Genomic DNA, 26,663 nt, shown 5'->3' on the forward strand with positions numbered 1-26,663 from the left:
GAGCAGAGCCTCCCAGCTCAGGAGTAGGAAGTGTTGGGGGTGATGAGGAGGCACAGAGGGGGTGGCCATGCCTGTGCAGCAGGAGCTCCAGGCAGCACGATCTCACCTGGTTTGTCCAATTGTATTTATGAGGTCCAGCCCGGGAGCCAGGGACAAACCAGCTCCCTGCACAACTACAACTTGGTGCCATTGGTGTGAGGCCTCCTTGGGATTGTGGTGTGAGGGGCTTGGCTGATAGCTGCTTCCCTGAATAGCATCACTTTCCAGAATGCTGTACTGTCCCTTCCCTTCAGGGACAGGGGAACAAAGAGCCCCTTGGTGTTCGCTGTGTCAGCTGGAGCAGGAGCTGAGCAACCTCCTCTGGGGCACCAAGGCAGGGGCAATCCTCAGTCCCCTTCCCTGGGTGCAGCTCTGTGTCTAAATCTAACTTTGCAGCATGCCTGGGATTACCCTCTGCTTAGTTTCAAAGTGGCAGCCTGTGAATCACAAAGATGGCTTTATGAATACTTCCCATAATCAAGTTCCAAATATCTAACATTTATTCAGCTGGGCAATATAAATACACTTTTTCCTAATGTCCTGGTCTGTATGTGCGTGGCACCTACAGACTCCAGTATTCAAAGAAAACAATTAAAAATACAATACAGGGCAGCATTTCTAACAAAATCTTTAGGTATGTCTGAACGTACGGCTTCTGTGTATGTATCTTTCTATGCCTTAATAGAGAATGGTCTGATAGACAAGTCTTGCTAAATCAGCATCAGTAAGAATAGCTTGTAATTGAGAATGCTTCAAGTGATTATTGGAAAGATTAGAAGAATCTATCATGTTGATATATTTGGGTCTTTTGATTTAAGTTTTGTGTCTGAATAACTGATTTATCTCACTGAGGCTCAGTTAGCATGGGCAAACAGAAAGCTTCATTTTTTCTTGAATTTATTTACCAGCACAGTCCTGAATTGAAAACACAAAATTAAGGTTCCCTTTATCAGACACATTGCCTCCTGTTCTCCACGTGGGACGTGGAGAATAACTTTAACCAACTTTAACCCGGACTGTGTTGTGCACGAAGTGATCTCTGTTTATACTAGCGCATGTAACAAGTATAAGTTTGCTTTGAAAATACAGCTTTTGAATAATTCCTGGCAAAGAAAAGGAAGGTCTGAATATACCAAGAGCCTCTGACTGTTTATTTGTTTACTCTGATCATAAAAAAATGAAATGAAATAAAGAAGTGGACTGGCTGCAGAACCCCCCCTCGGTAAAATCTCAGGGCATTGGTGGCAAAATTTCTCAGTTTGATGTGACTCTGTCTTTGACAGTTCTCCTAAGGTAGGTTATTTTGGAGAAAACATATGTTTCCATTTTCTCTCCCTTGGCTTCCCTTTTAGTCCCCAGGCTCTGCTAGGGTCACAGCAACATTAAGGCTTTTGTCACTGTGATTAATAGCTCTTTAGATCATCTTTAATTCACTCACTAATGACTGAGGGTCTTTCTGCTCTCCAAGTAATCGCGTGATGTATGAGCCGATAGTACACCTTGTGGCAGAGGTGAAAATCATTCAGGCAATGCAAATATTGTCACGGGGACAAATGTTTTCCCTGTTAATAAAAATTAATGAATTCTACCCAGGAGCTAGTTAAAGAAGCTATGGTGAGAGAGATCCAAACACAAACAAGTCCGTGCTGCCTGGAACTATTAATTCCGTCTTTCTAGATATGTGAGGATAATTATTATTAGTATTTCTGCATCTACATAATAGATGAGACAGTGGCAGGTTGATTTAATTACACAAACGCATTGCACTGCAGGTAGATCTGTCTTCCAGTTGTGCCCACTCGCCGGCCCTAACTTCAGTGCCATTATTTTTCTTCGCTGTGGTTACCCTCACCAGATTTGGAGCAATGTGGTCTCCAGGAAAGAAACTTCCAGCTCTGGAGCTGAGCGCCTGCTTGCAGCCAAGAGCTACGTCGGTCAGGATATCGTAACCGTAAAATGATGCAAAGATGTTTACATTTTTTAAAGTCCCCGTTACACATCATAAAAGGTTGATGAAACAGGCTGTAAATTAATCGTCTGGAAGAAGAGGAAATGGTTCGAGTATCTTATTATATTTATTGCACGTGCACGAACAGCAATAAAAACGCCACGTCCCCCAGCTGGGTCACCTCGTGGGGCAGCTGCGCGGAGGTGCCGGGAAGGTGCTGGGATTTACAGACGGAGCGCACGACGTGGTTAATGCTGTTGTCTTTTTGGTTCATTTTGATAGTCCCCAATTCTTTCTTCTGATGACAAAAAGCTATTGTCTCTGAGGAATAAATATTTCTGAATGACTTCCCAGTCCCAACCCTATCATTTACATCTTAGAACAGGAAAACAGTAAACTTTTAAAAGACATAATTTTACCTCTTCACAGTGCTTATCTACAAAGGAACATATTACCGAGGGGGGGAAAGAGCTCTGGTTGTTACTATTATTTCTGGTAGACACCCAAGGAGAGTAGCTAATTTGTTCTTCATTAATGCCAAGGACAAATAAAAAAGCAAGGACTGAATTATGCATTTCTTTCCATTGTGCCTCTACCATGGGCTTCCGCTCCCCATCATCCTCCAAAAGAATTCCCAAACCTTTGCTGTGCATTTCATGTGATACCATAGGGTGCACTAATATGGGTTTAAAAGAAGATGAATTTAGTGGTGAATCTTAATCGAAGGCAGAAAATTACATGCAGCCCCCCTGCTGAAAGGAGGATGGACAGTTGGCTACAATCGGTATTTTTTGCTGTAGCTCAACAACAACCTCTTAGTACTGGCTTACAGAGGCCTGGGACAAAACCTTAGAGTCAGATATCTTTGAAATAGGAACATTTTTTTTAAACCTGAGCAAGCAGGCAATTTGTTGGTTATACCAGTTGTCTCCATTTGTAATAAGCTGAGAGACGGTCTTGGATCTCAGCTTGAATTTGGGGCAACTGGAGGCTAAATTCCCAGCTTGTAGAGCCCTTTGCAAAAAAAAAAAAGGGATCTAGAGCTAACCTTTCAGCTACAGGCAGTTGAGTGCCTGCACCTTTGACAACTAAGTGCCACAGTACCCACATTCAGCCCCTGGGGTTAAAGGGCATTTTTAAGGGATTCATTGGGCTTTGGGTGTGCCCCTTACAAAGGTTTTGCACTTGCATAAAACACAAAACACTTTGATTTTAAAAGATGATAATTAATAGATTTTGGTGTGAAAAGCCCTTCATTCACTGTAGAACAGCTATGTATTCACTAAAAAAGATTATTAATTTTTCTGTCAAGAGAAATGTTTGGCCATTGTCTCAAAATGTCATTACAATTAATGCCATAGATATCTATCTTCATGTCTATTAATCTGGATATTAAAGGAGCTGCTATGCTGTGCAATACATGCTGCTATTCAAATGCATAAAGAGCCTTCAAAATGCATTGCCATGTTAGAGGCTGTGCCAATTATTACAATTTTGTCCCAGCAGAATAACTCTGTGGAAACTTAAGGATGGTTCTCCAGTATGTTTGTGGAGATGTAACCATGACGTATTTGGGAAAATCAAAATCTGGATTTCACAGCTCATGTCTGACTTCAGGAAAAACAGGCTATATTGATTAAAGTTTGTTTAAAAAAAATTGGGAAGGATTTCTTACTGCTCCCCAGTGATAAATCACCGCAGTGTTTTCTTTTATTATCACCCTGCTAGTTCACTACTGCTCAGCCCCCATTTAGGCATCTAAATAAGATCCAGATTTGCCAAAGTGCTCAGGAGCCTGGAGTTTCCACCGGGAGGCTTTTTCCTAGGCTTCCAGAAGAATTAGGTAACGGAGATGCTGAGGGCCTGTCTGCCCATTCGGTGTCACAGTGGGAACCGGTCTGTTTGGCAGCCTTGACCTAAAAGGTTTCAATTTTCTGGGTTTTGTTGTTTCTGCAGTTTCGGGCCTGCCTTCTGCACAGGGCGGCCTTGCTAACATGACTCTTTGTGCCACTGCTTGGAGGGAAACCTCTGGTGGTAGGGGATCCCCACGGGCTCATTGCTCTGCCTGGGGACATCGTTTGGAAAGCTGATCTCCTGAAATACCTCTCCTGCCATTTGGGGTACCTCAGCACCACATTACATGCAGGTAGAGCAGCCCCGACTGGAAAAATGGTGATGAAGTTTTACCAGTGCATAAAGAATCTCTTACAAAAGTTCTGATGTTGTTCTGGTGAAGCGCTTTGTCTCTAACAAAGGATATTAGATAGAATATTTGGATATTTATATATATATATGTGTGTGTGTGTATATGCACACACTACCTATTAGCAAGGGCATTGCATCAAGGCAGCACTTTGTCCCACCACAGAGCATCACTTCACTGTGAAGAACCAAGTGACCAAGAAGAGCACACCTGGTAGGCTTGCAGTTAGGAATGCCTTGCTGATTTTTTTTTTTCTTTTCCCCCTTAGGATTAATTTCTCCTATTCAACTGCTAAAAGTCTGACTCCTTTCTTTGTGGAGTGGAAACATTTCTGTACTGCAGAGAAAATGACAGTAGAAACAAAACCAGATTGAGCACAAAGTAACTTGCTTCCTAGCAGGCTTGACGTGGGAAAGCTGAGGAGAGGCATCAGCAGGACTTTCCCCGTCCCTCTCTCTCCTTGTCCCCTTCAGACTTGATGAGCACAAGCCCAGAGATGACCCTGCCTGGCTCCCGTGGGCCTGAGGAGGCTGCTGGCTCTCCATGGTCACCTGCACCAGGGTCTGTGGTAGCAATGAGTACGAGAGAAGCGGGAGGTGAGGGTTTCACCAAACCAACATCAAAAGGAACTTTATATAGCTGCATTAAAAACTGCGTGTTGTATGGGATGGGAAGGGCTTACATCGGGTGACCATCTCATCTTCCCCACAAGGGGAACTTCTCTGGCCTTGTTTTGAACCTGAAGTAACACAGAAAGCAATGGAAGCAAAGGAAAACTTAAAGTATTGTTTTACTCTAAATGCTTTCAGTAAAGGGCCTTGTTATCTAATGATTGGTACTGGATGGCTGGTATAAATCGTGCTGCTTGCTCCCCGCACTCATGGCGAAAGGAAGCAGAGGCAAAAGGAAATCAATTGGAACTAGCAGGTAACAAATGACCAGTCTTAGGCAAGCATAGCAGATGGGGAAAATAGAGTTGTGGGCATACATTATTAGGAAATGCAGTGGTGACTTTTGCCTGTTATTTAGGAAATGAAGCAAATAATGAATATTTTTGGTGAAGGGGGCAGCACAGATAATTAAGAAAGGGCAGATGTTGCAATACTGAATTTTATTTTCCATGTTAGATTTTTTTTTTTGCACTTAATACTGAATTATCAGTATCCCAATGGTCCTAAGAAGGTGTGGTGGCAGCTCTCGCAGAGACAGAGCCCTCTTCATGCTTGTACCCAAGGAGAGCACTGGTGGAGCTGGCCCAGAGCCATGTGGATCCAGAGCCTGCCCAGGGCTTCAGGAAATACTGGCAGTTTTGTGCCAGACTGGAGCCCATGGGGTGCCTAAATTATTGTCAGATATGAATTTAGATAGGAGAACAAGCCACACCAGAATGGAAGGATAAGGTTTTTTGTTTGTTTGTTTTTTGAGACACAAGCAGAAGAAGGACCAACTGGGTATCAACTCTGCTACAAGGACTTGGTGAACAACTTGGCAGCGAGGATGAGCAGTGGCACCAGGGCTGGGTCAGCCACCAGCAGACCATCCCCTTGACTTGCCTTTTGCTGCACCATCCCACCTCAACAAACAAATGAACAAAAAACCACTGGCTTTGCAAGCCTGCTGCAAGAGAGATGCTGGAATACTGGAGCAGGGTGTAGGGAAGGAGTGTCCCAAAGGCTAAGTAAGCCCTGCAGCCCTGTGCGGTGGGGATCTCCACCCCTGCTCGCTTTAAGGGCCACCTGGGACGTGGTGGTCCCCATGTTCAGAGTCTGGTGGTCAAGATCCCCTCCAGTTCACCCAGTCCTGAGCTTGCCCTCCCACCACGCTCGCTAGGCTTCTTGGAGCTCTTATACATGTGAGCATGTGTGCCCAGGTAGCGGGAAAACCTTTTTTTTTATTATTTTTCTGAAAGCATCTGAACAATATTCTCTGTATGTTGCTGCAGTGTATTAGTTCTGCAAGCAAATCCAAAAGTGCTACAGAGGGGACACCCTAACACCTCAAAAAGTATCAGTGAAAACTGCTGAAAGCATTAAAAATAAATGAATCATAGGGTGAGAACTAGCATGACAGGTAAATAGGAACGACATAAAATGCCTCTGGAATCTGTAGGATATTTGCTGGTACAAGGGGGCTTCTAAGCCATGCTTCATTTACAATGTCTGGTTCCTCTCTCAGGGAAGGATTTCTAATAGATTCAAGGAGACTCCAAGCTTTTAGTAGGACTTGGGAAAAGAAAGGCAGCTCTGTGAGGGACAGAGCTTTGGTTTGTTTATGGAGAAAGCTCGCCAGTCACGTTTCACATTGTGTCCTGCTCGGAAGAACAACCAAAGCCTTTCACGCCACGGAGGAGATGGCGTTCCCCTACAATAGCTGCGACCCCAGCCGCTGTGGGGCTTGCAGCCAACCTGGGGCCAGGCCACGGCCCCGTTGCAGCATCAGCCTCCTAGAAAGCCCCGGTACATCAGGAAGACATTTGTGTTTTACTATTAGATGCTGGATTTTACTGCCCCGGACCTGTTCCAGCCTTGAGCTGCAGCAGCATCTGAATGGTGGAGTCTTGCCAAGCGTGAGCAGCATCAAATGCTCTGCTTTACCGTAACAAGTGCTGAGCTGAACGAATGCTGTCAAGAAAGCACCATGAAAACTCTTTTCCATTATTAACAGAATTTACTATTTTGCTGGTAAAAGTTAGAGCAGAAGGCGAGCACTAATCTCACATCTGCATGAACTTGTGCTGGAAATGTTCATGGCTTATCTGATAGGGGGTAGAAGCCATGCCGCAGGACTTGCTTTGCTCCCTGCTGAACAAAACGGCTGCAATCTCAAACATTTCCAGCCATTTGTGACTTTAATAATATCCAGAAGTGTATTTGAATAGGGGACATGTAAAAGTAAATCGTAATATACTCAGTCTGGTACCTGGAACAGAAAGAGGTTGCAAGAGGTTGAAGCCATTCAGTTATTCTATTTAAACCTCTGGGCCTATACTCTTTGAGGGCCTGAAGGAGCCCTTCAGCAGTTTAGGATTAAGACTAAAAGCAGCTCTGACAGCGCCCAGACAAACCCTGCCCAAGTCCTCAGCTCTCCCTCCAGAGCTGCCCAAGAGGCCTCACCCTGAACCCAGAGTCGGGCGCACTGAAGGAAATGTGATGGTGGGACACAGGGAGAGAGGCCAAAAATATCATATTCAATAATATTCATTAAAATATCCGAGGTAGGGTTATCAGTGCTAGGAATTGACTTGGTTGAACTGTGGGGTTTCTGTTGGCACAGGGTCCTCTCGGTTCTGCCTCCTGGGAGAGGGGACGTGAGTTTGGGCCGGCATCGCCTGGGGGATGATTGATCCCCAGAGCTTGGTTCAAGGCAAAACAGGTTTGCAGTTTTAACTTGTGGGCTGGATTTTCCGCCTGTGGAGTCGACTCCATTCAGTGATTAAAAAAATAAAATTACAGAAGCGAACAGAAATATTCAAATTGGCTCACGCTAATTAGTGAGACTAATTACGTTTCCCCAAGCATCTCCCTGCTTACCTATTCCGCAATGAAAAATCATTTGCTTGTGATGTAAAACAGGAGAAAGGAGATTGCCGTGACAATTAGCAGTAATTAATGAGGAGCTTTGAATTGCTGGGTGTTAACCTCAGCATCCATTAGCAGGATCTGCCCGCCCAGGGGTGCGGGCACCACAAACACCTTTCCTCCTGGAAGAGGGGCAGGGACGTGGGGAGATGTGACAGCAAATTCAAATGGTTTCTGCTACTCTTTAGAAATGGTCTTGTGTTCCTTCTGCAGATTCACATCCTTCAGCAGACTTGCAACTAGTAAAATGTGAATACATGCTTTAATTGAAGGGAATTTTTAGCTCTTTAGGGTATGTTTAGCTTGACTTGAGCAGACGTGGTCACTGTAGCTGCTGCCTGTAAGATATTCCTTGTATTCTACAGAAGCCTGTCATGTTTCAGAATTTATTTTCATTCCAGTATGAAAGAAAAATATTTGCGAAGTTTTTATGAAAGAGAAAAAAATATTTTTTTTTAATGAAAAGATGACCATTTTTTTAGATCAGTAAGATCAAGTTTCTTCAAAGAAAGCTCTCTGAAAAGAAAGGATCCCCAATCCAATACACATATGTACATACCTAATATACGGATATGGTGGAATCCACCTCTATTCTGACTTCTGAATTTATAAAATGCCTCCCAGCATTTTGTGCAATTTGAGCCCTTGTGCTGCCAGTAGATAATAGGAATTTAGGAATATTTTGTGGGAGATATTTAATCACAGAACCAGCTCCTTCCTTAGCAGTGATGTGTGGAGGAGCTGGGAAGCACGTCCATCTCCTGCACTGCTGCTTCCCTGTAATTGCTTCCTGAGAGCAGCTTGTCCTGGGTGCCAGGTGTCCAGGAGGAAGTCACATTAACCTGCTGCAAGGGAGGTGCTGCTTCCACTTCTCCTCTCCTGGTTCTAGGGATTAATTGTGTTCTTTCTCTTGACACGACTTCGTGTTGTCTCAGTCGTGGTGCCTGGGATGTTATCTCCCTTCCTGAGTTGTGCTGTCTCTAATTGAGCAGCTGGTGATTGATAATTGAATGCCAGGATAGGCTAAAAAACTCTGAAGGAAATACCTTTGGTGGGTGCATGGTAGCTGTCGTGAATTGCTCGTTGTTGTGGCTGAGTTTGTGGTACCTCTTGCTGTGGATCAGAGGAATCTGCCTGGGCTGCTGGTTTTCATGTACTTTAAAGGGAAGGCCATATAGAATGAAAATGTCTCAAGGCAAAAGGCAATAAGGGAACTCATTTTAACATCTCTCTCCTTTCTGTCACAGCCAGACTTATCATATATTCATTTCAGGTTAAAAGTGGTAGAGGAGTAGGAAACTGAACCCCCAAAATGCTGAGATGTTTCATATTCAGAATGTAGATTAAAAAATGGAGGCCCTTTGTTTCAAGGAATTCCTTTCCTGAGCATTGTGTAGTTTCAGTCCCGTGGAGTATGCCTTATGTCACTATGTTCTCTGCTGAGCTGGGGAAATAGTTGTGGAGAGGTGTTTCGTCTCCAGCTGGGACGCTGAAATTCTGTGCGTGATGGCACTCGGTCCTCCGTGTAAGAAGTTTGCTTTTAAGAATTGCTATTTTCAAAAGCATTTGTTGGCCTGTTTTTTCCTTCCGCTGACCTTGGCGGTAAACCTCGGAGAGCAGAGCTGGCCAGCTTGGCCCGCTTCTGAGAATTGGACTCTGTGTATTTGGGGGAGGTGATGTCTTTGCCCCAGGACTCTGGATCAGGCTTCGCTTTGGTGCTGTGAGCCCCGAGTTGCTCTGTGCCGTGTGTTGTGCTCTGTCGGAGCTCATCTGCTGTGCGGGTATAAAGCTGCTCGTTCCTGCAGTTTGAAAGTGCTTCGCAGTATTTAATCTAATCAGTGAAAACTTCCTCATCCCATTATTTGGGCAATTTTGGGGGAGGAGTGGTTGTTTTCATTTGGGTTTTATGATTTACACTTTATTTTTACGGTATGTTTGTTCAGGAGGAGAATTTTTCATTACTTTCCTTTGTAGTGATTGTTTTGTACTTTCTTGGGACAAACTCGGCTCTTTTGAAGGTCCACATGCTTACGTGCAAAATATTGGCAGATTGCTGAGCCAGAAGAATGCAGTGGAAACCGTAGTGCATCCTGTGCTTTGATTTCTGCAGATCCCTGAGTATTGGTCATGAGGTGGGGTTTCTAGATCCACACTCTTAACGTTGTCAGCTTGACTATTAGTTTGTAATTTTTGTTTGCATGAAGCTCATTAATACCCACGGTGAGCTTATTCAGCTCTGTTCTGGGCTGGATTAATTTAGTCCTGAAACTCGAAAAATTACAAAACTGAATGCAATTAAGGATTGTTGGTTGTCCCGTGCTGAGGGTGGCTGCTGGATTTTCTGGCCTCCTGTCCAGAAGGGTGCTCAGCACCTCTGGGAACCAGGCCATGGGCAGAAAGTGAAAGAAAGGATTTCTGCATATATCCTTTAGTATGTTTTCATCTGTGAACAGTGGGGCGAGGAATCTGCTGGTTACGTGCCCCGGTCAGTTCTTTGCACTGGTGTGTTTAACTCATTAAGAGTAAAATTTCTCTGCTAAAATGGGATTTCTTAGGTGATGAACCACTTACCAGTGAGTGTGAAGATTTTACCGTCTGATCATTTGTTTCCTTGTAAGAACTGAAATCTGCTACCAGCAATTGACTTCGCCTCTCTCCTCAATGTGTTTGCCAGCAGAATTCACGCTGCAGCTTAGCTGGTTGGGAATCATATTTTATATGCAGTTTGTAGGCTGGGATTAGAGAGAAAGAGGACAGTAATCCTCAGGATTTGCTTGGATAGCATCTGAGCTTGTTTGCATCTCCAGACATAAAACTTGAAAACAGCCATACTGCCACAGCCATACTGCTCAAATCAAAGAAAACTTACCAAATACTCTTTTTCCCCCCCCATTTTCCTCTCTCCCCCCTTACCCTTTTTTCCCCTGCTGTGTCTTCTCTTCTCTTCTCTTCTCTTCTCTTCTCTTCTCTTCTCTTCTCTTCTCTTCTCTTCTCTTCTCTTCTCTTCTCTTCTCTTCTCTTCTCTTCTCTTCTCTTCTCTTCTCTTCTCTTCTCTTCTCTTCTCTTCTCTTCTCTTCTCTTCTCTTCTCTTCTCTTCTCTTCTCATTAATTTGAAAATTATTTCTAACTTATTTTTCCCTTTTGTGTATCTTTAGCCTGTTTGTGTTATTTTCAGGGGAAGTGGAAGGGGAAAAGAGAAAAAATAACCGTGCGTCATTGTAAATAATGCGAGCTTTGAGCATTGTGATGTCCGCTCTGTATCATCAGTCGGTTCTCTGTGCTGGCAGAAACCCTGCTTTTGAAATCCTGTGTCCAGCAGGAATCTTTCAGGGGTACAGGCCATGGCGTAGGTTCGTGCCACGCTGGGATCTTGATCTTTGCTGTTCTTTGTCCCTGCTTTCTCCTGTTGTTCTTCCCCAGCAATGTGTCAGCTTGCAAACGCCAGCAAAAAAAATGTGATTTCCATCTTTATCCCAAATTTGCCACTCGGGACTGGCTCTGGTGTGGGTTTTGAAGTTTGATTGTTATCGTGTCAGTGTTTTAATTCTTTTTGTTGCAAGCCAAGTAGCGCACTGCTGGTGACCTGGCAGTGAAAAGACACTTAAAAACATGGAAGAATAACAACAACTAAATGAATAATACTGAAAGCACTCTTTAGTGCTATTAGGCACTCAAAAGCCAAGAGTTAAATTCCCTCCAAATGTCAACTTTTTAAGGAAATCCAACGGTATTCAGCACGTGTTTTTGTGTACAGCGAATACACACCTCGTACCATGCTGGCAGAGCAATGCTTAGGGGATTTTCTCCTCTTTTCCTCCAGACTCTTGCACTTCAGGGCCCATCCTTCTCATTTTGTTCATCTGACAGGGTCTGTTGGTCTCTGTTGTTGGTGATAAGAACAGAAAAATGAAGATTCTGCATTTAAACATGACCGGCTCATGTGCGTGTTCTGCAATAAGAGGTAGAAAAATACATTTGTCTTCTACTGCTGGTGCAGTGTCGCTGCTCGGGAGTTTTTCAGGCAGCATCCAGATTAAGTACTAGTTATCTGCATCTGCCAGGTAACTTGTAGCCCACCTTTGCTGTATTTTTTTTGCCAAGAAAATAGGTTCTGATGAATTTCTTTATTCTCTCTATTACAGTCACACACTGCTCTGATTGCTGTGTAAACACCGTTCCTCAGGATGAGCAAGCATCACATGCCTCCTAATTTGTTGCACTTGTTTTTTTTGTAAATATTCTCTTTGTGGATATTAAATAGTAAGCAGATGTCCATCAGAAAACGTGCTTTATAGGCACTCTTTTGTTTGACAGAGCTTTGAAGAGTGGGTGCATATTTATTTTCTGAATCTATTTATTTTAACAAATCAGAAGTTAAAAAAAAATTAAAATAGGCTCTTCCCAAAATTGTAATATATATTGCAAGAGAAATTTGCAAGTCATTCCTAGTTATTAGTTCAGGTTAGAGTAGTAGATGTGCACGAACAGCTGCAGACATGTATATATGTATATGCAGAGGTGAGCAGTCAGTGTGTTGCTGCCTCTGGGCTCCCTAAAACCTTAGAGGTGTCACCGTCAATAAAATTCAGATTTTTTTTTTTTTTTTTTTTTAATTAGATGGTCATTTGGATGCTGATTTCAGTGTATATAGGACCATATTCTTCTACCCTGGCTCACGTCTGATGATTTTGCTTGATTTTGCCAAGATCAGGGAGTGCTGCCGTTGTCTGAACTGAGGTCCCTTTTACTCAAGCATCCTATTTTGGCTGAAAATGCGCCTGTATTTTAATGACATCTAAATTAAACGTGCTGAAAGACTCACTAATCTTTGAAACCAAGATTATTTTTGTGACTTCTGCTGTTAATAAACAACACTGCAGAAAAGCTCCTCTAAAGCGGGGGAGAATCACAATGGGGAGCTCTTACAAATATATTTCCTCGGCGAAAGCTTTATGGGGCACCTCTGGAGTCAATCCGAGATTTGTCATCGATTTCTGCAGGAATACCCTGCTTTAAGAGAAGAATCAGACAAATCCCCTCCTCTCCGTGTACTTGATATATGGCACAGGATGCACAGTTTTCTCTGGCGCTTCCCAAGTTCATAATTTGTATTTCACCTTAATGCCACTTTGTGAATTTATGGGCTGCCAGAAGCTCTCCATCAGGGTTATGGAGCTTTGCCTACCTTTTGGTGGTTATAACATTTTTTTTAAGGAGCGTTTAGTTATTTTTACATAGGTGCCACATGGGTGGGTTGGTACCAGCCTGCCACCGGAGCAAAGTCATATTTTTTAAGAGACTGGAGGAATACATCAAACTCCCGCTCGCACTTTCATGGATGGGGATATTTGGTTAAATAGATGTTTATCTGGGAAAGTCATCATCTGGCTAGCAGCATACTGAATGTTTCTAAGCAGCTAACTTATGTATACTAAACAAATTTGGTTTGGCTGCAGCTAGAGCTGCCCTGTGGAAATTCTCAACATACATTTGTTTGATTGAGCTGTCATTTTCAGTTGATCTGCTGATGATCTGTGTCACTTTGTTTAAATGTCCTGGTGTTTTTTTTATACAGTGCAAAAACAGTGCGCTTTCTGTGATGGATTAAATTGAGGTGAAATTCGAGAGTTACTCCTGTTTTCGATTTCTGTGCTCTGAGACAGGTGGGCTGGAATGACAAAGAACTTCACACACAAACACATTAAAACCAAAATGGAGTAGATGCCCTCATGATTTAAAACATCCATAGATGTGTCAACTACCAAATGCTCCTGTTCAAAGGAGTTGCTGGGATTTGCACTTTAAACAACGAATGATATTTATTTGGTCTGTCCCACTGAACTAAAGTAACTGGACAAAACTGACGTTGGGCTGATTCTTCAGTATTTCTCCTGCAAAATTCCCCGTGGGTGGGTGTATGAATACCGGGGCCGGCCTCTGGTGAGAGATTACAGGCTGAACCTTAGGATGAAGTTCTGGTGAGCAGCAGGGGCTGGAGGGGAGTTCTGCTGAATGTGCTGCCCAGCTCTCAGACCAGTTTGAGAACTGGGCAGCATCTCTGGCAGCCTCCCCAGCCCGCTCCTCTCTGACTGCAGCACTTCGTTTTTGGTTTTGCTTTGTTTTTCTGGCTTTTGGGAAGTGTTGCTCAGGCTTTGGGCTATGGTTTGTTCTCCCTCATGGCCGGTGTGCGCAAGACACTGGTGCTGCTGGTCCTGTAGAGGACTGGCTCACCAGCCTTCGGTCGTCATCGCGGAGCTCCTTGAACACTCGCTGTGACCTCCAGCTCTTCCCATGTGAGCTGCACTCCATCCACAAGCTGATGGTTGGCAGTGCAGCCAGCATGTGGCTGTGTGGGGAAGCACTATGGGACACCCAGCCCAGACAACTGGCCTGTTTCCTAACTGCACCCCAGATTTGGGCTGGGGTTGGGGGGTCAGTCCCGGTCACCCACAGGGCTGTGGTTTGCTGGGGGGTGAGTTGGAGACCCATGGGTTAAACGTGCACCAAGTGCTCTTTCACCATGCCCTCCTGGTAATATTTGAAGCTTTTTCCTCCAACATGCTCGGGGTTATGTGTGGCTTTACCCAGCCTGCTGGGTTAAGGTTCAGGGGAGTGTGGAGAAGGTCAGCTAAATAGTTCATCTGCTTTGAGAAGCTCTAGGAAGAGCTGCCGCTACTTGACTTCAGCTTCTAATGAGCCTGATGGGAAAGTTTAAGGCCTGATTTGTTCCTTCCAGTTCCTCACTTGGAAAATCTTTTCTGTGAGCAGCAATTGCATTGCTGCTGCTTGAGCAAGCGCAGCCCAAGCTGCTCCTCTCCATCTGCACTATGTTCCGATACCAGCTTGGATAGCTGCAGCGAGGGGTATCTGAAAAATATCTCCTTCACCATTGCTCGTGGCTTTGCTAATTGTAATGGTCTAGCTTGAACATTTCTGAGCATTTTTGGCTTTATTTCATAAGAAAATCTCAACAAAATCAATTCAAGCAATTCATAAACAATGTTAGGAAAAAACATGTTATTTTCCTCATAAAAAAATACTGTTCAAGCTATTTTCTTTCTTAAAGTCTCCATCACTTCCATGATTTAGGATGTGTCTCTGTGTTTATACATAAAATTATATCACATATACATTTTGTATATATACATTCTTGCTGTTATAAACAGTACTTAAATCCATGTCTGTAAACATAAATAGATACACAGTTAAGTACTTCATATAACAAAAGATTAGTCTGTAGTGACATAATAAGTAGAATTAAAGTATGTAATAACCGCGTGTTAGTGCGAGCTTATGGGGTCCTCTGGGATCCTGTGGGATGGAGAGCGCTGCCTGGGCCAAGGTCCCTAATGGCACGGCATCCAGTTACACTGGGGCTGAGTCTGGTCCATTAAGTGCTACATATTTATTTAAGCTGTCATATATCAGCCTGCACATGAAAACAATAGAACTCATGAAGATTGTCAGTTTGAGGGGGGAAAAAAATAAAAAAAGGTTATTTTTCAAAATAGCTTCCAAACCATTGGGATGAACCAGAAGCTTTGGGAGTGCTGATCTATTGCTCTCCGCTAGCAGCTCACCAGGACCCCTCTGCCTCTCCAAAATCAACAGCCTCGCCGAAAGTGATACAAGGTGTATGGAACAAAGAGTGGAGTAAATTACATTAGCAGTTAACTTTCTTTACAGTTTATATATCAATAAATATTTTCAAAATGTTTGAGGCTTTGACCGGGAAGCCATGTAAAATAAACTATAGCCCCGCTCTCTATTTTTTCAGAGTCAAAACAGATCTAACTGATGTTAACTGTTTCCCAGCGGGGGGCTCGTTCTGGTTTCACACTGGTGTCACTGTTGATTTCGGAGGGGAAAGTGATCAGAATGAGGACTGCCACTCCTCCGTCCCCCGGCGGGGCTGCTGCGGGGGGAGCACGCGGCGTTTCCATGCTGTTCTGCTTTGCTTCTTCAAAGCAGCACGGAGGGATGAGCTGCTCACCGTGGGGCTCGTCGAGGCAAATGAAGTAACACGATCCCAGGGAAGAAACAGGAAGCCCAAGAGGGAATGGCAGAATTTGTTATTGGATATTTTGGGAAAAGTAACTCTGTGCGCTACTGCACAAGCAAAGACTCTCTGGTCTGGTAGACTGGGTAAATAAGAGCCCAGAAGGGCTTCCTTTTCTTTGGTGTGTTTCATCTCTGCTCCATCCCTTGTACCCAGATGCTCTTGGGAAGCTCTTGTCCTCTCCAGCCAAATCCTCCCTGATAGCTTCTGTCGCTGGACAACCTCTGGCCATGGGCCTTTGGCCAGCAGTGAGGTCTGCGAGCACACAAGGACAGGGCCCTTGCAGCCACCCTGAATTTAACCGTTCTGCTCATTCCCCCCACAGAAGGTGGAAAAGGGGTAAATGGAGTGGGAGGTGTGACTGTGTCCCCATGCAGAGAGTAGCAAGCTTTTGGCTGAGGTTGCAAATCCTCGCTGAAGAGGGAACAGGCACCTACCGGTGTCTGCTGTGGACCACCAACAAGGGAGAGGTGAGAATGGAAAACTCTTGGGCCAGCCGAGATAGTGTTGAAAGCCTCAAAGCAGTCAGCCCGTGGAGAACTTGCAATTGATGGAAGTGCTAGGTAAAAATATGGCCAGATAAACACTCCTGGAGAATTTTCTAAATTACATGAGAAACAATTTTATATGAAAGAGGTGACAACATCCTGGATTTACCTAATTTTTGTGAACCCTTTTTCTTTTCCAACAAGTCTCCCGGTTGCACAGCAAAGCAAAAGTTTTAATATTTTGGTTTGGGATTTTCTGTGTTGTTTTTTTTTTTTTTCTTTTAACTCCTGTGAATATTTTCCTTTTCCATGATTTTTTTTGGTAAGAAAAGGGAAATGAGGCAACTCTGAGAGAAGTAGGACGAGAAAGAAATGAGAGTGGAGAGAAAATGAAGGTTTTTTTTTCAGGGGAAAAGTTAACTTTGTTCAACCTGAGCTGACCTCTGGGTGCAAGATGGAGACAAACAGCGATGGGGTGGGCCCCAAAGCAAGTAACTTTACCTGGATGTGCCTGGGTGCACGTAATACCTGCATCAGTCCCACGAACGAGCCTTATCTGCATCACTGCTGAAATTATCATTCCCTTTAATTCCTGGGCACAAGTCCCACCGACCTTAACGTGCCGATAAATCCCAGTTTGCTGGGACAGCCCCGCCTTCCGACATGTGCCGGGAAACACCAACATTTTATTGATCATAAATACTTTGTTGATATTAAAATTAATAAATGATTATATAAAACGTACAAGGGTGAGAAGTGAGATCTAGATTGTCAGAACAAGTGCCGTGGAAGTGTTCAGAGGAGCAAGCAGCGTCTGGGGCAAAGAGAAAGTTGGGTCGGTGTAGGTAACGTAGATAAACCAGAAGGCTTTTTTTTTTTTTTTTTTTTTTTTTTTTCTGGAAAAGTGAAACTGGGAAGATTGTTGCACTGTGAAAAGGTGTGTGCATGGTGTGTTGGATGAGGTGCCCATAAGAAGAATGTGTTGAAGCTCTGAGAGCCAGCCGAGGACCACGGCTTCACTAAAACAAAGGAGAGCAAATTGCAGTTTCTGTCATGGGGAATACCCCCACCCAAAACAACTCCATCATGCAGGGATAAAAGTGGGCTTCTGTACAATGAAATAAAACTGTTCCAGAGGTTTTTCTTTTATTTCTTTTTGTAAAAATGTAATCACGTCTCTCATCCACCAAGCTGGATGTAAGCGTGTAGTGACACCCTACACAAAATCCCCCTGCACATGCACCATGAAGTATAGCGGCTCTGCAGGTTCCTGGTTTTCCAATCAGCTAAGTACCTCGCCCGGGGCTGCGTGACTTTGTGGAGGTGCAGCTGCAGCACGTGCTGCTGAGAAGTCACTTGCAGGAAAAATTGTGGCCTTGTATCTCCTCAGAAACAGCTGCTGGAAAGCGGGCTTGCCAGACCTTGCGACTTTGAAGCGGACAGCATTGTAGAATTAATTATTTGATACTTTCCCTGATTAGGGTACTGGTTACGAGTATTTCTATTAGCATTTCAAGGACTTAACTACAGTGCATCACAGTGTCACTCCAATATAATTAAGACTCACTGTAATTGCATAATTAAAAAGCTGTCTGGCTGCTCATATAACGCCTTCTGTCTGCAGTACAGCAAATCAGATTTCTAGGGGAAAGCTCCAGACCCCAGCCTTCCCTGAAGTACCTGGGCATAGCGTGCAGACGGGGCAGCAGTGGTGTCACCCGTGCCTTCATTCTCCTCTGGGAAGGAGTCCGGGAAACTGCAGCTCCTGCTGCATCCCAAACCCATGTGGGCTGATGCTGGGGAGACGAGGACAGGAAGGGGTTAAATTCCTTTTTATTTGTAATGCCCTTGTGAAACAAAACTTCATGACCTGGCTTTTTTTTTTTTTTTTTCCTTTTTTTTTTTGTTTTTCTCCTTCAAGCGATTACACTTTGGCACATTCTAACGGAGCGAATGCATTTGTGTCTCAGGAGCGTGCACTACCAGATACTGACATGTTCAACATCTCCTGTGGCTTACCAAACACATCAGGGATGTGGACCTCCCTCTGTTTTCTCATTATGCCAAATAATGAAATGTGGAAATAATGCTAATCCTTTCTTCTGGTGGTGCTGTACCTCTGAAAATATGATAAACTCAATCCAATTAAAAGTCATTACCTCTCCAAGGCTCAGTCTCTATCTATAACCTTTGTTTTATAATTCACTCTGTTATCTGTCTTCATTATAATTTGGTAGAATAGTCATCTTTTATTACTGCTTGCTGTTAGAGGGCCATGTGATTTCCAGTGCTACTTGGCGACACGGCTCAGTTTAAAACAGTGAAGGTCCGCTAATGAGTAGAAAGAAGTTCAGTTACCCTGATTTATTACGTCGAGATAACGTCTCATTTACATTGATCATAACACTGTAGGTTTAAGTAATTGTTTTGATTTAAAAATGTTCTTTTGCAGCAGTAGTTTTCACCGTGTCGGGGACTGTTAAGGTGCAGTACCTTTCCTGTCTTATCGCAGCTGATGTGGATTTAGTCGGGTTTTTGTGCCAGTCAGTATTTTCTACATCTGCTCGAGTCAAAAATCTCTATATAGGTGGCTGATCTCACTCACTCACGTTTAGCCTCCCTGTCCTTAGTTTTCTCCTGAGCATATTGGCTTCTCGTGCCATGTCAGTATAAGAAAGTGTGTCTTGTTTCCCTTTATGCAACCAAATAATGAACAGAGTGGGGTTCCTCTCCTCTGGTTCCCTGCCCAGCATACGGGGCTCAAAATTTCAAGGCAGATTTTTTTCCCTTGGTCTTCTCCATAGAGACCTTCATGAAGAACCTTAGCAGCTGGGTCTCTGCTGGCTTGCAATACTTCACTGAGATACAAATTCAGGCTATTAGAGTGTCAGCGTGCCCTGGGCTGCCTCTCCAGCCGGCACGGATCTTTGCAGGCTCCTTGCTAGCTGCCGACCTGGCCCCCGATACATCAAACCCTGCAGCTGGCATCTCCCTCCTCTCTGTAACCGAGCAAAGATTTTGAAAGTCAAATATATATTTATTCCATTGAGGAAACTTTATCAACCAGGACCAAAGTTTATTGGCACTAGCCAGTGATATAATGGGTAGTTTAAAACCTGCTAACTGCGAATAATTTTTCAGTAGTGTTTATGATTGCAGTAGGCTCTAACAGACCAGAAGTACAGATAACATAAATATTTCTACCAGAGATGATTGTACTGGAACTATAAATAAAATTAGGCTTAACTTGTAAATAAATTCAGGGAATGCCAGCCAACATTTATAATTCTTTGTTGCTGCATGTAATACAGTAATTTATATGAGAAGTGCACGGGAACGCAAGCAGCCAAATTTTGCTTTCCAGTTACACAGGTGCAGCTTCCCCTGACATCAAGGAGAGCGGCTCCCGTGCAAATGAAAGTCGAATTTGACCCCCAGTCTCTCAGTGCTGGACCCTAATTAAAAGACAGTGTCTGGTCCCCGTCAGATGCTTTTGACTGTGTTACTCAATTAGACATGAATGACACTAGACAGAGCACCAAACGCTACTAGTTATTGTACGGGCTGATGGTGAGGATTTCCAGAGCCAGCAGGCAGTTCCCCATGCAGTTGCTGTGTTTTGGCTTTGCTGGGCTGGAATTACCCTCCCTCAAAGGCCTGATGTTCCTGAGTGTGTAGCTTTGCCCCTGTTTGCCTATAGCCAGTTTCCTCCTGTGCACTTGGTGCTTGTCCTGCCCAGGAAGCTCACTTCTGCTTGCAACACGTGCCTCTTGCTGCAGGGTTTTGGTTTTGCAGAAATTTAAGAAGCAAAAGCTGCTTTGCATGGTAGGAAAGTTTTGCATTTGTAGGGCACTGCTTCACGTGAGTTATCCACGTTGCTGCTGCTGCTGCACATCTTGCAAGGATGCACAGAGAGAAACCGGCTGCAGCACCAGACCCTTTGCACGCAGCTGTGCTCGGGCTGAGTTCCCTTTCCCTTGGAAACAGATAAGTCAGGCTGTCGTGGAGCTTAGTGGAAACCTGGTGATTTCTGTGCTGCAGCCCCAAAGTGTGCTGTGCTCAGGGCACCCTGGGCAGCCTCGCTCACCATCCTTTGTCTGCGCAGCTTTTGCTACAACTCCCTCTCCTGCCAGAGCTGCGCAAGGGCTCTGGGTGTGGTGTGAGGCCACGGGGCGTGATGGAGCCGGCTGCACGGGTGCAACCGAAATCTGCAGCAGAGCAAGCACGATGGGAAGGCTGAAATCTAGGCACATTTCCCTCTCATTTTGTTACAGCAGGGTCAGTCTAAAGAAATTTGCCTGACTTGGCTAACTTCAGGACAGACAATGGTCTCATTTATTCTTTGGTGGAGGTCTAAGGCAATTACTCTGGATTGAAGAGTCAAGTAAAAGAAATCAGAACCTGGCTTTTGGGGCAAATGATGGGCCTGGCACATGGTGGTTAGCCCCCTCTCACTGTCATTGCACAGCCCACGAGCACAAGACCCAGATTTGCTGTCTGCAAGCATCGTCTCACTGCACCATGGCTGGTTTCCAGGCTGGACTTGTTGAGTGTGCTCGGTTTTCTCCTGCTCTGGTGTAGGTCAAGCAATACAAGGGTGCAAAATACTGATGTGTTTGAAGACTAATGTTTGTGAAAGTGCTTTTCCTTGGCAATTTAAGTAATGATTCAAAGCTGCTTCAAGCACTGTGTTTATCTCTAAACTTCCTGATAATCTCTTTTGTTTTACAACCAAGCTTTGTATTTGTAAAGTACTTTCTCCCTCCCCTGTTAGTTTTCTGATTTTCACCTAACTGGGAATTACTAGCTCGATTCTGGTTAGAATCTAATCTCATTTGATTAGGTTTGTCTGATGCTTTTCACAATGGGGTCCTGCGTGGGGCCGCCAGGCTGTGGTACGATACAAATCACAATAAATAATTGGCATTAGCTCCAGCCCCACCGAGCAGTTCTGTGAACAGGGAGCGGCACAATCCAGTTTCAGGTACGTTAACTGATAAAATGTTCGAGTAATGTAGTTCTTGGCTGGAGTCCCTCCTGTGCCTGGAGATAGTAACACAAGCTCTGTGGGCTTGTGAAGCTGAGGAACTGTCCCTGCTTCTCCTCCAGGGGACGTGGCAGTGGCTGCCTGTGGCTGTGCCTCCTTGCTGCAAGGCTCTCCGGTGGCTCCCATGGAGTTCATCACCGACTCTGTGCTCCTTTTGAAGCTAAAGGGCTTCCTTCTCTTAATTTTCTGCTTTTCCTGACCTTCTGTGTTCTAGACTGATGGTAGATACATTTTGTAATCAATCAGCCCTTGCCTGTAACAGGTTTTTTTTCTTTAATACTTATTCAAACAGAAATTCAGATAAAGGTGTCCCTTTTGTGTGCGAGAGGAAATGCCTGCCTCTTTTTCAGATACGCTTGCAAATACTCCGTGCTGATTTCCTCAGCGCTGAATAGAAATGTTTAGTCCAACAAATATAAATGTACTGTGCTGTCATTAAAGGATCTGACTTGGACCTTTGTGGCACATTCAGGCCCACCCTGACCTTGCTCAGGAGAAAGGGACTCGTTCACCTGATCCTTGTGTGCTCCCCCAAGGCCTCAGTAATGCCTTCACCAATGGCACGCTCAGCAGCCCTAGTGGAGATTGAAGCTCCTGGCCACATCCTTCTGTGCCTGTTCTTTCTCACCTTACAGAAGGGGCAGGCAGGAGCCTGCCTGTATCTTCTCGGTTGGAAAGAGCCCCTTGCACCTTTATCTCAGCTCTTTATCCTGCTCGGAAGATGATGGCATTGGAAACACTTGTGAAGTAGGCTCTCTAGATGCTTTTGCTTCCAGCCTGCCCCCTTCTTTTGGTGCAATCAGCCATCCAGTTCAAGTCATTGGTGGGCACATAGGTGACTTCAAGTGCAGAGAGTGGGATCTACGTGCTAGAGAGTTGCTTAGTCAATAGCAGCTTGGGGAATGCGTACCCTCAGGCACAAACTGCCCGAAGAAAGGCAGAACAGATAGTCTGGGAAGAGGAGAAGGGGAACATTAGGAGGGGTGTAACTGTATGGATGTGTATCTGTGGTTAGGGGCAGGCTGGGGTCTGCAGGCACAAATGTGGTCCTCGGAGGAGGCTGGCACGTCCCCAGGCCTCGGGGAGGTGCCAGGAACCAACAGGGCGCTGCTCACAATGGAAAGCACGCTGGGCGCAGGCAGCCTCAGCTCCCGCAGCCGTTCAGCCTCCTGCCTCGTTGCTCTTGGCGAGGAGGAGCGCCCCGAGCTGCCGAGAGACATCCGAACAGAGGAAGTCGTCTCCTCCTCCCGGCCACGCACAGAAGCCCTTTGGGTCTCCAAGTGACCCCAGGCCCCGGCGTGTGGCTCTGGCACAGGACTGTGGCCTCATCGGGCACATGCCCAGCGCGCAGCCACGTGGGCTCCTTCCTGCTGGCGTGCAAGCTCGTGTCAAAAGTGCAAACACAGGTGTCCACCCTGGGCTTTTAGTGGCAATTAACCTTTCCTCCTGGGTTTCCTTTGAAGGTTGCTCATGTTTTTATTGCAAAATAGCAGCGAGGAATTTTATGGAGGCTAATATCTGAACTTGCACATTACCTAATCTCCTCTCGTCCCTTATCAGGGGCCTTGATTGTGTTTCATCCCGTTTCTAGTGGGGATAATTATTAGGCTCTAAAGAAGCCATCTTGAATTTCAAAACTGCGGCGTTATCTGTGTGAATGACTTGCAGTTCTCTTGGAAAACGGTGCTTGCAGATACAGTCCCTGGGTCGAAGCCTAACCTCACGAGGATGTGCTCTCAGTCAATACAGCAGCGTTTTGCTGGAAGTCCCTCTGATCCAGGTGGTTGGAAGTTTTAATGGGAATAGTCCCACACCCTTTGGAAACAAAGATCAGACCCTCAGTTCACGTACATTGATTTCAGCGTGGCTCCTTCTATCAGTAGTTCTACAAATGTATCTAAATGGTCTTCCTTCTCTTGGCCAGCAATAATTCAACCTCTTGTTTATTTTGAGGTATTAAAATATATTTCTGTTAGAATGCATTGCTATTTCGGGCAGAATAATATTTCAGTAATCTGTCCTGCCCACACCTCCAGGGCTTTGGGATATATGTATTTATATATATCCAGATGCACATTATATTCTCCAGAGTTTTCAAACTGCGAGCCCATTTCTGACTGCGACACTGGGTGCGGCTGCTGGAAATGAAAGGAGTCACAATAGAGCAGCGCAAACGGGCTTGTCATCCTGCCAGCCTTCCAGCGCCGATTTATCAGCGGCAGGTTTGACCCTATATGGCTAAAACGAGCGTAGCCAGAAGGGCTGAGATAAGTATAACCGAGGCCTTTGAGTCTGCGAGAGAGAAATTAAACTGGACCGTCCCAGGGGGAGAAGAAACATCTGCAAAGCCGAGCTTGCTGGAGCTTGGAGGCGCAGCTCATGGGCAGGCACAGAGCGGGTCGTGGTCATGGTTGTGGTCATGGTCATGGTCATGGCTTGCTGTGGCTGCGGGGACTTGCCCGAGCTCCTTTTTGCTTTGGTGGAGGAGATCCAGGCACAGGGAGAGCCTTGGTTTTATGAGGCACTGCCTGGCGGAACAGGAGCAGCAGCAGTGAGTGCGTGCGATGGGCTTTTTAAGGAGTTTGGGTGCCAGGCACCCGGCTGTCATGGAAAATCAGCAGGATTTAGATGCCTGAAGTTTTTACCCCCCCCTTTTTCTAGTAAGCCATGTGCTTATCATCATCCAGATCACTTTCCTTGTGTGATTTCTCTTCCTGCAGCCCATGTGTATACATGGTTTTGTGCTTTTTTTTTTTTTTTTTCCTGTTTCAAAACCAGCTGAAGTCTTTTAGGCCTGGCTGCAATCTAAACAGTCGGGGGAAGACATCTGAATGGGAGCGAGCCCGCCCGGGGTGGATGCAGCGTTGCTGCCGCCTGCAGTGGTGGGGAGCACAGTGAAATTTGGGGGATGCTCAGGGGGCACGGACCTGCCCCACTCAGCCGTCCTGCCCTGCTGGCTGCAGCAGTGCCCCGGTGTAATGGAGGTGGCTGTGCCCATTTCAGTGCAGGGCAGTAAATTGAATCGTGGCATCCACGTGGAGCTGAGTCCCTGCCCTTTTCACGGCATCTTTGCCATCCCCTGCAGCCCAGTTTTGCTGTGGGCCAGTCTTGGGCAGGAAGGTCTGGACATGGGCTCATAGGTGCAGCACGTGCAGTGAGCTCTTGAGCATCCTCACCAAACTTGGCACCACCGAGCTACTGCAGGCAGGATTTCTCAGACATAAGTGATGGAAAATCCCTCTGTGTGTCCATCTCAGCCAAATGGCAGGGTCAGTTAAAAATTTCAGAGAGCCAGATATTAGGAAAGTGTCAAACTGATCGATACGGGGTTCAATCCCTACAGGGCAGGGAGCGCCTGCCAAGGCAGGGGCCGAGGGAACGGGTAGCTGAACTTCCCTGGGACACACATGAGGTCATAGCCAGTGCCACATAAAAGAAAGAAAAACAGTCCATGGCTGTGAATAAATTGCTCACAGATGAAGAATCCAGTTTGCCAGTCATGTGATGGGAGCAATCTATTCAAATGATTTGTTACGTCCCAGGGTTTGTCTTAGGCAGCACCAGAAGCATGAAAGGACGGAGAGAATGCTGCGAGATAATGTGTAACAAAGATGTGAGAGATAATGGGCTATGACCAGGTTTTAGTGGAAAAGACATACGGTGCTAATCTACCATGGATAGTTTCTTAAATGAGCAAGAAATTGAAAGAACATTTTAAAGTTTCCTGTTTCTTCACTGAAACGGAGTCACTCTGGTCGCCACGCGCAGTGCAGCACTTCCATTGCTGGGCCAGTAAGAAATGCAAATGGGCTCGTGCCCAGATTGAGCATCGCCCAACTTCAGTCCCTGGAGAACAGTGCTCACACCTCTTGTTTGGGTTATAATTTAGTGTAATGTATTTTGGTGCATAGGAAAAGTGCGTTAGCACTAATAAAGTTAAATGAATGTAAATAGTGAAGACGTTTTTTAGTTAGTTTGCATTTTTGTCTCGTTTGCCTACATTGGGTTGGTGCTGCTAAAACCCCTGCTGACATCACCCTGAGTTTTTTTGACTAAAAGGAATTTACAATCAGCCTTCTAGTCTGAGCTGTCAAAAATAGTGATTTTTTCCCTTTTTTCCTTTTTTTGTTTGCTGGCTAAGACTCAAAGATGAAGGTGTTTTTTTTAATACATTTTGTATCCACCCCCATTTTTTTTACTTTTTTTTTTTTTTTTTTTCTTGTAACTGTAAGAGGAGAAGGTTCATGTTTTCTATAAGGTGCAGTTTAGATCCTGAACTTATTTTAGACCATTGAATTTCATGGAGGTCAATGGTGTGACGCTGATTTACATCAGTTGAAGGTCTTGCCAATAGTTATGTGGTAGGCTGGATCCTTTCCTCCAAAGACTAATTGGAGGCCATCAAACTTAATTTTGGGTACTTTAGGTTCAAGCTGTCTCTCTGAAAGACCAGTAAAGCTTTCCTGCCTTTCAGCTCACTTAGATTTCACTTGTAACCTATAATGCTGGCTTTCAGTTGCAATTTCAAAGGGTATGCAACGCAACGTGCTGTATCTGGACCAGATTGGACAGTAGGGTGTACCTACAAATACATCTGTATGTAATTCCCTCGCTTGTGCTCCGTGATGTAAACCACTTTTGATGTCAGGAGCGCTGGGAAACGTCGTGCACCCCCAGGCCTGCAGCGGGGAGAAGGCTCCGCTCCTCAGCCCGGTGATGGATGAGGGTGCCGCCTGCCTACCGAACCGGCTTCTCCATTCCATGGAGGAGTTTCATATGCAAAAGCTGTCAGGACGTTTCCAACCCTACTGTTTGGCTTTCTCTTTCAGGTGATGAATGTCTGTATGAAAGCTTTCCCGAGCTTCCCTTGGAGGAAGGGCCAGATGCTGATGGCGAGGCCGCGAACACCCAGTGTCCGACGTCCGTCAGCATTCAGGAGCCCTCATCTCCAGCAACCTCCAGTGAAGCCTTCACGCCAAAGGAGAGCTCTCCTTACAAGGCTCCCATATACATTCCCGATGACATTCCCATTCCTTCAGAGTTCGAGCTCCGAGAATCCAACATTCCTGGAGCGGGATTAGGGATATGGACCAAAAGGAAGATCGAAGCCGGGGAAAAGTTCGGCCCTTTTGTGGGAGAGCAGCGGCCACACCTTAAAGATCCCAGTTACGGTTGGGAGGTAAGACACTTTGCATTCTTTCGGTCTGTTGAACTCTCTTGAATGTCTATAAACGCAGAGGTATTTGCAGAATTTGAGTCCTATCCTGCAGCAGCCAGGGAATATTTGTGCGCACTCAGACT

At 45.2% G+C, this 26,663-nt stretch overlaps 1 protein-coding gene across 6 annotated transcripts in view; it reads left to right on the plus strand.

The window, feature by feature from the left end:
• The window catches only part of MECOM (MDS1 and EVI1 complex locus), a 317,440-nt gene that overhangs the window by 112,888 nt on the left and 177,889 nt on the right, over window positions 1-26,663 (plus strand). For all 6 annotated transcript variants that reach the window (XM_084530220.1, XM_084530225.1, XM_084530231.1 and 3 more), the window contains exon 2: window positions 26,192-26,541. In XM_084530220.1, the coding sequence (XP_084386346.1) occupies window positions 26,192-26,541 (350 nt within the window). The remainder of the gene's footprint in view (window positions 1-26,191; window positions 26,542-26,663) is intronic.

This window comes from Aythya ferina (assembly GCF_964211825.1).
Source record: "Aythya ferina genome assembly, chromosome: 9".
In the NCBI taxonomy this organism is placed as follows: Eukaryota; Metazoa; Chordata; class Aves; order Anseriformes; family Anatidae; genus Aythya; species Aythya ferina.